Below are 14,877 nucleotides of genomic sequence, written 5' to 3'. Positions count from 1 at the left end.
AAGGAACATGGAACAGGATGGAACTGGCATCCCAAAGGCAGAAAAGCAGCTCTAATGAGAGTTTTGAGAAGCTTACATTCCCTCCAGCTCCTCAAAATGATGTATATTTCTCATTGCTTCAAAAAGCCTAATCTAAGTCTAACCGAAGGGTAAGTCTATCTGTTAATTTCTCAATACTGAGTTTTATGAAATACGAATCTATGACTTCATACTGGCTTGAACTAACTCGTGTTATCTGTTGGCTTCTATGCTAGGTTCAGAACACTTCATAACACAAATTCCTTGGGATAACTTATTCCGGAAGAGCCAATGCTTTTATTTAAATATAGCAGTGGCCCTTGATCCTCTGCCTACTGGTCTCTGGTACAACCAGCTGGCCTCTCCATCTGAAGTCCCTGGGGCAGTGGTCATCTCTATTTTTTGCAGCCCTGGCACTTTACCAGCATCCAGTGAGAGAGTAAATATATCCCGACTACTCTACCTTCACTCCCGTAAGCATGCCAGTTGTGGAGACACTAAAATCAAGGTACGCCAGCATCTCAGGAGTGGGTGGTTTGTACAGCTGAGGTAACCTTTTCCTGGGTAGATCATCTGCAAGGAAAAGAAAAAACCCGATGTCAATCAGACACGTTGACAACAAGGTCCTACTGTAAAGCACGGGGAACTATATTCAATATCCTCCGATAAACCATAATGGAAAAGAATGTGAAAAAGGATGTATATATACGTATAACTGAGTCACTGTGCTGTACGGCAGAGATCAAACACAACATTGTAAATCAACTGCACTTCAGTAACATTAAAAAAAATCAGACACGTTGGAACTCGGAAATCATTGCTCTTCAACCGGTCTTCTGTGGCTTTGCTATGGCCTCACTTAGCTTCTGGGATTTGCTAAAGCTGAGGCTTCTCGTATTGAACCAACCGGCTCACATGTCACTCCGAGAGGAGGGTTGGGGTTGAGGGCACCAATAGACATATAAACAAGGAAATTACATCAGGCAGATGTATTTACTAGACGATTAGAGAGGGGTAATATACCATAGTAGCTGAAAACACAGGCTAAAGAAGCGGACCGCCAGTGTTCAAATCCCAGCTCTGCCATTTCTCAGTGATGTCATCTTGATGTTATTTAACCTCTTTGTGTCTGTTTCCTTATCTCTAAAGTGGTAATAATACCTGCCCTCCCAGAACTGTTAGGAAGTTAATTCATATAAAGCACTTTAAGACAACTCAAGAAGCTTTACTTGTTGTTATGCTGGTTTCAAGTTAAAGTTCATTATTTACAGTTTAGTACACGTCACAGTAACCATGGACTGCTTTAAAAGTTGGACAGTTTTTCTCCAAGGTAACATGACTGATTTTAAGAATGATCATCTAGAATTGGGAATTATTTTCCTTTGCTCTTTTATGATAACCTCTCCCTTCCCTCCAAATTTGCTTTATAAGCATGTCATATCCAAAGATATCAAGGATGTCTCTGGCCCCAGCCATGCCTCCTCAATGGCTCCTTTGGCATTCCAGATCAAGAAACGATTCTGACTCTGACTTTTCAATCTCTGTATCATTGGGCACTCATCTCTGGTCAAACCAAAGACTTTCTCTATCACCTTCAACCCACCTCTGTGTAGGGGAGGGCCACTCAAGTACCTAAAGAAACCTTTCTGTTGTCTGTATCACAGACCACATTCCAGGTCTTCCTGAAACATGACTGAGTCCAGTAACCACAGTAGATCTGTCTACATCATTAACACCAACACAATCCACTTGTGTTACATATTATAAATGACTTCATCTATATCCTTAAGTAACATATGTAAAAAAATATAGCTCAGCATCTGGACACAATAACCATAAATAGATGTCATCCCTGCATTTAAATCCACATAAATGTCCCTGAAGTGGACACTACGTGATACTTACTGAAAACTGGTAGGGAGGAAATAATGATTAAGGGGCTGGGAGGGGAGCCAAACTGACTGGGTTTGAATTTCAGTTCTGCTACTTACTTAACCTCCCTGTGCCTCAGTCTTCTTATCTGTAAAATGAGGCTAAAACTGGCACCTATCTAATAGGGTTGGTAGAAGGAGGAAATTACGTAATACATGTTAGATGACTGCCACATGGTAAGGGCTCAATAAAAAGTCAGATGTTGTTATTACTATGATTGTATGCTGGTGCTTTACATTATGTCACTTAATCTTCACGACCCCATGAGGTAGTTACGCCTAACAGAGGATGAGGATTTACACCTGTCTGCCCAACTCCAAAACCCACACTCTCCCCTCCACCACCATCTCCAGCTATCCCAATGTCTTACCCCCTTCTTTAGTATGAACACCATCTAAAATTCATACACTTTATGGTTTTCAAAGTATTTTCATATTATGTTGCATTTGGTATTCTCAATAAATACGTGAGTCGGGCCAGGGTAGGTAGTGTTTTAGGAAAGGGTCGTCTCGGACAAGGTTATACAGAAAATAAGGACTGAAGCTTGAACCAGAACCAGGTCTTCTGAATCCTAGTGCAATGCTGTTCCAACTCTATCACATCTGGAAGTCAAGGGTCAGATCCTCCCCATACTTTATGTAGCCCAACATGTCTATGGTCACATCTGGCATCAACACCTAACCACCGTTTGACGATGCCAAGAGTAACAGCAAGTCACGTTTTGTCGCCAGAGTTCTGGCACACTGTGATCTGCTTCTCTGGATCTGGATGTTGCAGTATCCAGTCATTTGGTAACTCAAGCTGAGTGGATATTAAGTTTTGCCTCTGTCTTAGCAGGTGGAATGGGCTGCAACAGAAGAGCTGTGTAAACACCTTTGGTATGAGAACCTAGGAAATCTCGGGGAGTGAATGTTCTTGCCCCCTCAGTGCCTCTGGAGAAATCTCCCTTTCACCTGTGTCAATGATCGTTGGCCACGTTTTCACATCCACAGCTGCTGCTGCCTCTCGGGACCTCAGTAACCTCATTAGGGTCTGTGTGGTGAGAATGCAGGCTGCTTTGCTGACCTAGAAACAAATGGACAAAAATAAGCACCACAAGGCTTAGCCCCGTGTAGCACCATAGGCTCTGGCTGCTGCTAAAAGCAACTCGCACATCATACTGGGACGGGGCAGTACCAGCTTTTCAAAGAATACACACAGGACAGTGGAGGTCAGTGTTCCCCTTACGTTTGTCCTGAAAAATGCGTAACACTGAATTAGAATGATGGACTTGTTCATAACACAAGTTACTGTTTACAACAGTGATTCTCAAATATTCCATGGTTATAACCTCAGTACGGATCCCCAGATCTCTTGATTTCATGAAGACCATAATAAAATAAAAACATGGACTTCGTAGTACTCAGGGAATGAGAGGTGCTGGAGGATCATCTCTGAAGGAGGTAGTGTTTGCAACAGTCCAGGGAATATGGTGAAACACAGCGGACCCAGAACATACCCTGGACTTGAGGGACTCTGTGCACTCAGAGGAACGAGCTCTTCCACACACCCGCACATGGAAACTCATGGGGACCAACTTCCCTCACCCCGCAAACTGTGTCAGTGGAAGGAAACTCCCCTCCCTGCTGCTCCGGCCTGCTTTGCAGAATATAACCAGGGCATTTTGCCAAACTGAACTTTGTAGTAAAATCATCTGTGGTGAATGCACCTTTTATACTGCAGGCTCCAGTTGGGGATGGAGCAGCAGTTCTTAGAGAAACAAATGTTACATAAATTGGAACTTTGTAACTCTTTGCTTTAAAGTACATTAGGATATGATTAGAATAAGATTTATCTTACTTTCCTACTGTAGTATACTTTAATACTATACCAAGCGAATTTATAAGACTAACCCCCGCAAAAGTGACCTGACATGGGGAGAATTCAGTTTGGCATTTAAAATTACCTTGGTTACTGTGCAGAAAAAATATTAGGACTTTTCTAAGAAGAGGGAAAAAAATAAGTTTCATGGAGAAATACTAATGACAGCTTCACTTCCTTAATGTTCATGATAAAAACACAATCCTGTATCTCACCAAAAACTGCTTTCCCCACATTCCTTCACTGGAAAATGCTGGTCACTTTGATCAGATAAAGGAAAAGGAGGTAGTTTGCAGGAGACAGATTTGACTTCCTGACTCAATTAGACTGGAAAATGAGTAAGGATGCTTAGCTGTCTGACTCTGGGTTTTATGAGATGAGGACAAGGCAAGTTATACCCGGCACTTACATCAACAATCATGCGGACGGTGGGCAATGTGGCTGTGAGGTTCTGAGCATGAGGAGGTCGGACGGTCACAGGTATGCACCCGGCATACAGGGAGCCGTAGAACGCAGCGATTAACTCGATGCCTGCAAGACAGAGCCACTTAGCTGCCTGGTTTGTCACCGAGAAAGCAAAAGCCAGAGCTTCCAAAACCAATTTATTTATTTATTCCAAAACCAGTTTATTAAATCATGTGCCAGATGGGTTCATTAGACCGTAATTTAACAGAGACATTATTGGAAGAAATTTTTTAAATTTAGAAGAAACTGAAGGTAAAGAAGGATGCATATAAAACAACTTAAAAAAAAATATAGAGAAGCCAAGAATAAATAACGAGAAAGGAGCTCAGAAGTAAGCTCTTGAAAGATACCTGACGAAGGTATTTTGACATCATTACTTGATATTACCTAGGAGAAATAACTGCAAAAATTAGGGCTGCTCCACTTTGAAGATAAAAGAATGGGAAAAGGAGAGATGAGGAACACCTGAGCTTTCTTTCACTCTTTAGAAGGCCGCTATGTGAATAGCAATTGGACCCCCGAGGCGTCACTCCCCCAGTGGGTGCAGGTTTTAGGGAGGCAAGGCATCACTTGATACGAAGCCTCTGCAATATCAGGACTCGAAGGGTGGCCTCCTTGGGAAGTGCTGTGGTCCATCACCATGATTAATTGGTAGATGGAAGACAATCTCCCAGGAACAGGGAGGAATTCCTTTACCAGAAGACCTTCTAAGAAATCTTAGTATCAATGTAAATAAAAAAGCAAAGTGAGAATCACAGTAAAATGAGGTAAAAGGGATAAAAGACCACAGAAGGCTGGATTATGAGTTAGATGGCCGAAGACTAAAGAAAGGGACAACTGAAATATTTCACCTAAAATTTTTAATATTTACACCAAACTCATCAAGTAATTCTGAGTCCCTCTTTTCTTTAATTTTATTTTTGGCTGCACTGGGTCTTCGTTGCTGCGCGTGGGCTTCCTCTAGTTGTGGCAAGCGGGGGCTACTCTTCGTAGCGGTGCACGGGTTCTAGGCATGCGGGTTTCAGTAGTTGTGGCACTAGGGTTCAGTAGCTGTGGTGCATGGGCTTAGTTGCTCCACGGCATGTGGGATCTTCCCGGACCAGGGATTGAACCCATGTCCCTTGCGCTGGCAGGCGGATTCCCATCCACTGCACCACCAGGGAAGTCCCTGAGTCCCTCTTGATGTAAAGAGGTTGCTGAATTAGAGCGTGGAAGATGAATGCAGTAATAATCGAGGGACAGTAAGCACGAATTACGATGTGGAGAATGTGAAGTCAGAGTTCACACACAACATGCTTTTGAAAACTGGGTGAAAGAGTCCCGTTCCTGAGCACTCCTAGAAATAAGGGTCTCTTTTGAGTGTTTCCAAAAGTCAAGGAGTTGTCATTCACTCATTCAATATTTACCATAGTGCCAGGCACTGAGCTAGACAGTGGAAATACAAGAGTAAATACAACAGACTCGGTCCTGGCAGAGCCCTCACACTGCACAACTCTGAGAGGAGAGGCCTGTTCCCGTGACATGAGCCTGTGCGCACAGTCCACGTGGTCACGTATAGCAGCCCTGAGCTCCTGTCCTCTTAGAGTCTGTAGTCTAGCAATGGAGCTTGTCTAGTCTACCAATCCAGCACTTACCAGGTGGATAGAGTAATACAACGTTGTCTCCTGCATTTAGATGTCCCTTGTCACCAAGAACTGCTGCAATCCTCTCTGCTCGCTTATGAAGCTGAAGGCAGCTGGCCGTGCACACCGTAGTTCCCTGTTAATAGAAGAAAGTATAAGCAGGTTGACGCTCAGTAAGGAAAACAGTAACAAACAGAGCCAATTTGACATTATATGGAAGGCTTGTGCCTTGCTAGATTATCTGTAGCAAGTTATCAAGTTCAGTGAAAATTCCCCAAGCACCAAAAGACATGTGTGGTATTCCTTTTCTTTCTCAATGTTTGAAGGTACTTAGGGACTAACAACATTAACTTAAATCAAACGTATGTATTTACAGTCTCTCTTATTTAAGGTAGCTTTAAAAATACATAGCAATTTTGTATTTACATGAAGAAATAAGAGAAGAAGGGAAAATAAAAGAAATGAAAGCAGGACGAGGGCATGAGTGAGGTCAGGGCGCTGGCTATGTGGTCAAGTACACTTGCGTAAAACACGAGTTTGGCTCTGAGTATTCTAACAGCAGAGATGTAAACAAAAACACGAACAGTGAATTAACAAAGGTTAGCAGATTAGAAGATGGCCAATTATTCCTGGTCCTGAGAATAATTTCTCCTGCGGGTCTTCATAAATATCCTTATTGTCCAATTCAAGTTTCACCGAGCTGGGCTTTTTGAACCCCTGTGCCTTTGTAAAATATAACACACGAGTGTGAAAGTGCATAAGATATGAACGTGTAGCTTAATAAAAAAATATAGGGCTTCCCTGGTGGCACAGTGGTTGGGAGTCCACCTGCCGATGCAGGGCACGCAGGTTCGTGCCCCGGTTCGGGAGGATCCCACGTGCCGCGGAGCGGCTGGGCCCGTGAGCCATGGCCGCTGAGCCTGCGCGTCCGGAGCCTGTGCTCCACAACGGGAGAGGCCACAGCAGTGAGAGGCCCGCGTACCGGTTAAAAAAAAAAAAAAGAAAAAAGAAAAAAGATATATATATAAAATAAGCATCTGTGTAAGAACCAGCCTGATGTGAAAAAGACCACTGCTTAAAAGCACCCCCATGGGTGCCTTCTCCTTCCCTCCATAGGGGACCACTATCGTGACTTTTTAATGTTAGTGGCTAATTTCTTTTTCTTTATATTTTTACCACCTATAAAATATTTGATTTTCATAGAGTTGTGCTGTACATATATATTTTTGTGATTTGCTTCTTTCTCTCAACATTCTATGAAGCGTCATCTAACCTCTCATGTTCATTTGCTTTTGTTGCTGCACAGTATTTAACTGCATGAACATACCACAATTTATTCATCCATTCTACTGCTGATGGACAATTCATTCTAATACATATATCCTGGTGCATAAATATATGAGTTTTGGTCAGGTATAGCCCTAGAAATGGAATTGCTGGGTCAATGGGTATGCCCACCTTCAACTTTACCAGATAAAACCAAACTGTTATTTGTCTGTATCGTGCCAATACCACACTGTTTTAATTATTGTAACTTAACTTTAAAAAACTCATGATAAAAACAAGTTTACTGAGCTGTTTCTTTTAAAAATAACTTTTAAATTTCATTAATATAAAGTAGTACAAGTTCAATATAGAAAATTTGGAAAATATAGATTAGTAAATATGAGATGTAACCACTATTAACTTTTGCTGTATATTTTCCTGGTTTTTAACAAATGAGTATGTATTATATATAAATTCACATGCAACATTAAAAAAAAAAAAGATATACTATCTTATGCCAGAGGCTGTACAGTGCATTGGCTAAGAATGTGGGCTCTGAAGCTAGTCTGGGTTCAAATGAAGGAGCTAATTTCCTAGTCCTACCACTTAGGGCCCTGCGACCTTGGGCAAGTGATTTTATGTCTCTATGCCTCCGTTCCCCTAACCTTAAAATGAACTATGAAATGGGAAGCACCCAGGACAGGGTCTTCAGTAAGTACTCAATTATTATTAAAGTTTTATATCCTACTTTTCCTACTTCCACATATGACTATTTTCTGGGTCATCAACTATTCTATAACATTATTTTCAATGACTGCATAGTATTTCATGTTTATATGCCATAATTTATTTAGTCAATTGTCTATTGTTGGACATTAAGGTTATAACACTAAAATGAATATTCCTTTGGCTAAAATCAGGGCTAAATTCATAAGGCCATTTCTTACAATAGCTCTCTTTTTGGTCCTTGGTACGGCAGTAAACTAAACTTCAGTAAGAAGCATTTTCTGGGCATAAGGGAACAATGTTGTATGGTTCCTAAGCTTTCTGGTGGCCTGGGCTAATCCAAGGTAAAATGTTAGAATATGCAGAAGAATAGATGGACTACATGTCCTTTAGTCATCCATATATATTATTTCTCTACCCAAGAAGCAAATTTCAACTTACGTTCACTAACAAATAGATGTGAAGTATGATTTGACAGGGCCATAAGTTTAACTGTAGCCAAGCTTGGGAGTGGAGTGGGGAACAAGCTGGATTGACATCTTCTTACTGAAATGGAAGGACCCTAATCAATCCATGGGCTTGAAGAGAAGCCCACTTCATGCAGAGGTGGAGCAAGGAAGTCCCAAAGTTTTCTACCATGGAGTAATGGTTCTTAAGATTTTAACTGACTTTTCACTAAGATGCACAACATATTCCTCTCAGGTTCTATCACTGCATAAATTCTCAAAGCTGTGTATGTGTGTGTGGGGTGTGTGTGTGTGTGTGTGTGTGTGAGAGAGAGAGAGAGAGAGAGAGAGAGAGAGAGAGAGAGAGAGAGAGAGAGAGAGAGAGAGGGAGGGAGGGAGGGAGGGAGGGGAGGGGAGGGGGGGAGGGAGGGAGAGACTATCAGAATCCAGGACCTGGGGCAGAAGGCGGCCATCTGGGTAAGTCCCCTAAGGGGCTCCAATAGGCCCTCCAGTCTTCCCCCTGCTGGTGACAAATGCTGTTCTATGCTGTGGTCACAGTACTTTCAGCTTCAGACTCAACCATTAAAACAAACAAATCTCAACAGACTCCCCTGGAATGCATAACTTAAAAAATACAATATTCTGGCGAACCATCCATTAGAAAGCAATAGTTAAACATACTCTTGAATAATTTTCAATTTGCTTTTTATGTTAGCAATAAATAATTTAAGTATGTACTAGAAACAACTGGTTTTTAAAATGTTGATCTAAAGTCATTTTATTTCTGGTGGAAATCAAAGAATTAAAAGTCAAACTGGGTTAAAAATTACATTGACACAATGCATTCTGTCTATCTGTAGATTATGTAATTACATGGTTGTCCTATGGTTCCTATCAGAGCTGAATAAAGACAACTTGATTGTGACAAAAAAGAGACAGTATTGAATAACACTCCAGGAGGTCTCATTTCAACCTTGAAATAACTGCACAATTTATCCTCATATATTAAAACGAGGAGAAGGCAACAACTCCTTCCTCTGAGTTGGCAATAGAACTTTTCTGATGAAAGAAAGAGATCAAGCGTGCCTAAGATACTCTCACAATAGCCAGCTGATTAGACATACAATTGCATTCTTAATACCTTGGCATTTAACAGCATGAAGAGTACGTGGTCAGGAGTTGCCTGGGCTCGCCACTGTAAGATCTCCGCCAGAAATTGGTGCTGAAGTCATAAAGCAGAAAAAAGAATCATAGTCAGCAACTTTTAAAAAGCTGGACAATGCATCTGCCATCTGTTACCTGAAGCGTAGGTTCTGTCCTTGACTTGTTTGTAAAAATCAACACTTCTGGAACACTTACCTTCTTCACTAAATCATTCTCTTCGATTTGCCCAAGATCCCTTCCTGCAGCTTGTGCTATGCGTTTTCCTGCAACCAGATTCCCAACCATCACAGAAGCAGGGCCTACGCCTGTAAGTAAAAGCAAAAATCAGCTCTCTGGAGATGGCGATTCAAGCTACATACCACCCCCACGCCAGCCCCAAGCATTCCCAGACTGACCAAAGCTGGTTCAAACGTTCATTCAACCAATACCGACTGAGCACCCTTCTAGGCACTGGGACAAAGTAGCAAACAAGACATACAGCTTGTATTCTAGCGGGGAAAGGCAACCAATAAACACATACACAAATAATGTCAGGTAGCAGGAAGTGCTGGAAAAAAAGAAAATAGGACCACAGGAGAGACATGGATTGGGGGGTGGAGGGACTGTGTAGAGAGGGAAGTTTTCACTCCGAGGAGGTGACAGTTGGTTGCATTGGTTCCTACTGATACATTTCATCTGTTCCAATCATGGATAAAACCCTAACAGGGGCTTAACAGTAATAAATATCTGGTCTGAAAAGAAATCTGCCATCTATGAGGACTGAGGGTGAGTTCATCAGGAAAATCAGAAGGGCTTTATTTTAAGTGAGCAATGAAATCCAGATTGTAGGACATTCTACAAGACAACTGGCCTGGATTCTTCAAAAAGGTCCGTGTCTTGAAGACACAACAGATTTGGGAGCTTTCAAGTTAAAGGACATGACAGCCAAAAGCAATGTGTGACTTTAGATACTGGATTAAAAAAAAAATCAGCTACTATAATAAACTGGTGGAGAAATATGAACATAGATTGTGTATTATTAAATGATAGGATTATATTAATGCTAACTTTCTTTTTTCTTTTTGAGGTACGCAGGCCTCTCACTGTTGTGGCCTCTCCCGTTGCGGAGCACAGGCTCCGGACGCGCAGGCTCAGCGGCCATGGCTCACGGGCCCAGCCGCTCCGCAGCATGTGGGATCCTCCTGGACCGGGGCACGAACCCGTGTCCCCTGCATCGGCAGGCGGACTCTCAACCACTGCGCCACCAGGGAAGCTCAATGCTAACTTTCTTAATAGGATAATGGCATTGTGGCTGATTAGGAAAATTTTAGGAGAATGTTTTTGTTCTCTAGAGATACACTGCTGAAATATTTGGGGGTGAACTGTCATGATGTCTGCAATTTCCTTTCAAAGAATTCAGTTAAAAAAAAAAGTTAACAGTTGCTGAATCCAGGGGAAGGTATATGGGTGTTCATTACAGTATTTTCAACTGTTCCAGAGGCTTGCCACTTGGGGAAAAAAAAGTGAAAACTCTCCCTTTCTCAAGATAAAAAAGGAAAACTCTCCCTTTCTCAATAATGCTAGGGCTTTGTATGCCTTTCCTGATGGTCACTTAAAGATTAGACTCCAACATATGAAACTAAGACGACGGCTAAAACATAACAAAATTTATTGCCAGCTGAGTTTTGAATAATGCTGATGCTATGCTTTGATTAATATTAAATAACGTTTATTGCCAAAATCTGTTGACTATGAATGTACTGAAATAGCTGGAACAAAATCACTTAAATCACGGAATCACTTTTAAATATGTGGGGAAGCTGGGTAAAGAGTATAAGGCAATTCTTTTACTATTTGGCAACTTTTTTTGTAAGTGAAATTACTTCAAAATGAAAAGTTAAAGAAAAATTTTAAACTAAAAAAAAAAACACACCCTAAGGGTAAAGAACTCCAATACTCTGCTAAACAGTTTTCATCTACAAAGTGTATGTCCACTGAAATTTTAAGTACTGGGTGGCCAAAAGGTTCGTTTGGTTTTTTCCGTAAGATGGCTCTCTAGTAGTGCTTAGCTGTCTTTAAGTTCACTCCAAACAATTTTGTTAGACTGTATTATGACAGCTGTCATATCAGTGTGCATTTAAAAACAAACTTATCAAAATTGGTGAATTTTTGTGTAGCCATTTTAATATTGAAGATAGAAGGAAAAACAACATTTTCGGCGTATAATGCTTTATTATTTCAAAAAAGGTAAAAACGCAACTGAAATGCATAGAAAGATTTATGCAGTGTATGAAGAAGGTGCTCTGACTGACTATGTCAAAAGTGGTTTGCAAAATTTAGTGCTGGAGATTTCTCACTGGACGATGCTCCACGGTTGAGTAAACCAGGTGAAGTTGATAGCGATCAAATCGCGTCATTGAGAACAATCAACATTATACCACGCGGGAGATAGCTGACATACTCAAAATATCCAAATCAAGCGCTGAAAACCGTTCGCACCAGCTTGGTTACGTTAATTGCTTTAATGTTTGTGTTCCACATAAGTTAAGCAAAGAAAACCTTCTTGACTGTATTCCTGCTCACGATTCTCTACTGAAATGTCATGAAAACGTTCCGTTTTTAAAACAAATCGTGATAGGAGATGAAAAGTGGATACTGTACAATAATGTGGAACAGAAGAGATTGTGGAGCAAGTGAAATGAACCAGCACCAACCACACTACAGGCTAGTCTTCATCCAAAGGTGATGTTGTGTATATGGTGGGATTGGAAGGGAGTCCTCTATTATGAGCTCCTTCTGGAAAATCAAATGACTAATTCCAACAAGTACTGTTTCCAATTTGACCAGTTGAAAGCAGCACTCGACGAAAAGAGGAATTAGTCAGAAAACGCATCATCTTCCATCAGGGTAACGCAAGAACACATGTTTCTTTGATGACCAGGCAAAAACTGTTACAGCTTGGCTGGGAAGTTCTGATTCACCCGCCGTATTCACCAGACATTGCAACTTCAGATTTCCATTTATTTCGGTCTTAACAAAATTCTCTTAATGGAAAAAGTTTCAATTCCTTGGAAGACTGTAAAAGGCACCTGGAACTGTTCTTTGCTCAAAAAGAAAAAGGTTTGGGAAGATGGAATTATGAAGTTGCCTGAAAAATGGCAGGAGGTAGTGGAACAAAATGGTGAATATGCTGTTCAATAAAGTTCTTGGTGAAAATGAAAAATGTCTTTTATTTTTACTTAAAAACTGAAGGAACTTTTTGGCCAATCCAATACAATATGCAAAATTCTTTCCCAAGAGACTGCATAATACGTTAACAGATATATTATGTTGGAGACAGCCTTTTTTATATAGGCAGGACTCAGGCTATATATGACTGTGTAAGTTGCCCATTCCTGGACTCACAATGTAAAGTTAATAAAGGTGTGACGTTTTAAAAAGTGAATTTTTCAGAGTAATTTAAAATGACAAAAATAATTCAGCAGTAATTTCTTGAGGTCCTTCTGTGTGTATTTCTTGAGACTATGAGTCAAAGAGTGAAAAATTACTGAAAGCAATAACATCTACGAGGCTAATTGCTGATACTGTGCTGTACCTGTAATATGTCTTCTTATTTTCTCCACAAAATTCTGTAAATTTCCACTGGCAAAGACTGCTAGTCATCAAGCCCTATTCTCCTCTTTTTCCTTAAAAACACAACCCCCAGTTTTTAGCTGGGCAAATGCCTGGAATAAAGACTATATTCTTTAGTGTGGGAGAATAATAGGTAAGAGTAAGTAATATGTGCGATTTCTAGAAGATATGTTTAAAGGGGAAGGGTATTCCCTTCTTTGTCTTTTTCTCCCACCTGCTAGCTGGAATGCAGAACTGATGGCTGGAGGTCAGGAGCTTAAATGAACCCTGAGGCAGTATGCTAAGGCTGGCTGTGGCAGATTGTTTGATTTTCTTACAAGTCTTCCTTGCTGTGATTACATGAGAGGAGTATATACCTGGCTGCTCCACTGGCTTTGGGCATGGTCTGACTTGTTCTGGACAATAAAATGTTAGGAAACATGAAGCAAACAGAAGCTTTAAGTATGCTTGTATGGTTTGGCTTGCTTCTTGCTTTTGCCATCTGCCTTGAGGAAAATATGGCACAGGTAGCTGCTGGTCCCATGATGAGGACACACATGGAACAGGTCTGAACCCAACCTACAGCCTGGAGCCAAGCCAAGGCCAGAGGATCCCAGCCAGGTTCAGCAGATCCACATTCCATGAGTGAAAAATAAATGCTTCTTACTTTAAACCACTGAGTTTTAGGATTATTTGTTATGCAGCACATCTATAACAATAGTTAACTGATAACAATGCCAATGCAATAAGATGGGAAGCTGGACCAACAGTGACTGAGGGTTCCTAGCCAGTTCCATCCTAGCCTTGGACTGCCTAGCTCTGGATTTCTTTCACTTGAGAAAGAAAAAACTTGCCTCTTGTTTAAGCAGCCGTTATGTTCTTCTGCAACGTGCAGCCGAAACCAGTCCTAACACATTCCCATTCTTTTACACGATAGCTTAACAGACATCTCAATGAGATTTTTGTCACTGGGCTACCTTAACACCGTTTCTATCTTCCTTTTCCTCTCCTTTCCTTTTTTACCTCACTCCCAACCATCTCCATGCTCCTGTATTCTTCTTAAACCCCATCCTCTCATGCTATCCCCACATCATGTCTGTTCCACCTATGCTACATTTTCAAGCTGCTTTGGTCTGACCCATACACATTCCACTAAGATCTTAGCAGGCCATCACAACAGACAGCAAAAACACAGAATCCAAACCTAATGCTTTCATCAGACAGGTGGATGCTATGCCTATGAGGGCTTAGGAATAAACCTTTTATATAGGTTTCATCATTTAGTAAAACTGGGTGAAATCTGGCTAGCAAAAGCAATGTTTTAAGCAACTACTATGTCTCTGAGTTGCATCCTTTAAGCATCTACTGAAATCAAAGTTTTGTTAAAGGAATTCTAGATTAAATGCTATTTAAAATAGGATTTTACTCATATGACAAATGTAGGACTTCAGTATAACAGAATACAAGATGGAGGATTTGTATGTTTTACATATCCATCAGATACGTAGGCAGGAAATATGAAGATACTTCTTTTTATATATTTCTTGATTAGTACAGACTTGATTCTAACTGCCCCTTTAGAATATCAGCCTCCATAAACTGTCATTTCCACTAGCAGAAACTGATAAATATCATATATACTGTAGCTCTATATACACTGTTACTAAGATAAGGTTACTTGGCGAGTTGACAATAACGTCTATATAACCAATGTGATATGATCTTCGCCACCAGACCACTGAAGTAATAACTACTGCAAAGCAGAGCAGATTAACATTGTAATATCC

General features: G+C 40.8%; 1 protein-coding gene across 6 annotated transcripts in view; it reads right to left on the bottom strand.

Moving 5' to 3' along the window:
- Positions 1–14,877, bottom strand: part of DIP2B (DIP2 acetate--CoA ligase B (putative)) — a 239,195-nt gene that overhangs the window by 16,054 nt on the left and 208,264 nt on the right. For all 6 annotated transcript variants that reach the window (XM_022572180.3, XM_089920703.1, XM_089920702.1 and 3 more), the window contains 6 exons: positions 9,695–9,804; positions 9,477–9,557; positions 5,910–6,033; positions 4,220–4,341; positions 2,904–3,015; positions 482–591 (listed from right to left, as the gene is read on the bottom strand). In XM_022572180.3, coding sequence (XP_022427888.1) covers positions 482–591; positions 2,904–3,015; positions 4,220–4,341; positions 5,910–6,033; positions 9,477–9,557; positions 9,695–9,804 — 659 coding nt within the window. The remainder of the gene's footprint in view (positions 1–481; positions 592–2,903; positions 3,016–4,219; positions 4,342–5,909; positions 6,034–9,476; positions 9,558–9,694; positions 9,805–14,877) is intronic.

This window comes from Delphinapterus leucas, chromosome 11, assembly GCF_059928025.1.
Source record: "Delphinapterus leucas isolate spDelLeu-1000000601 "Yukka" chromosome 11, BTC_Dleu_Yukka2, whole genome shotgun sequence".
Classification (NCBI taxonomy): domain Eukaryota; kingdom Metazoa; phylum Chordata; class Mammalia; order Artiodactyla; family Monodontidae; genus Delphinapterus; species Delphinapterus leucas.
The sequence above is the reverse complement of the archived record's forward strand: the minus strand, read 5'-3'. Positions and strand labels throughout refer to the sequence as shown.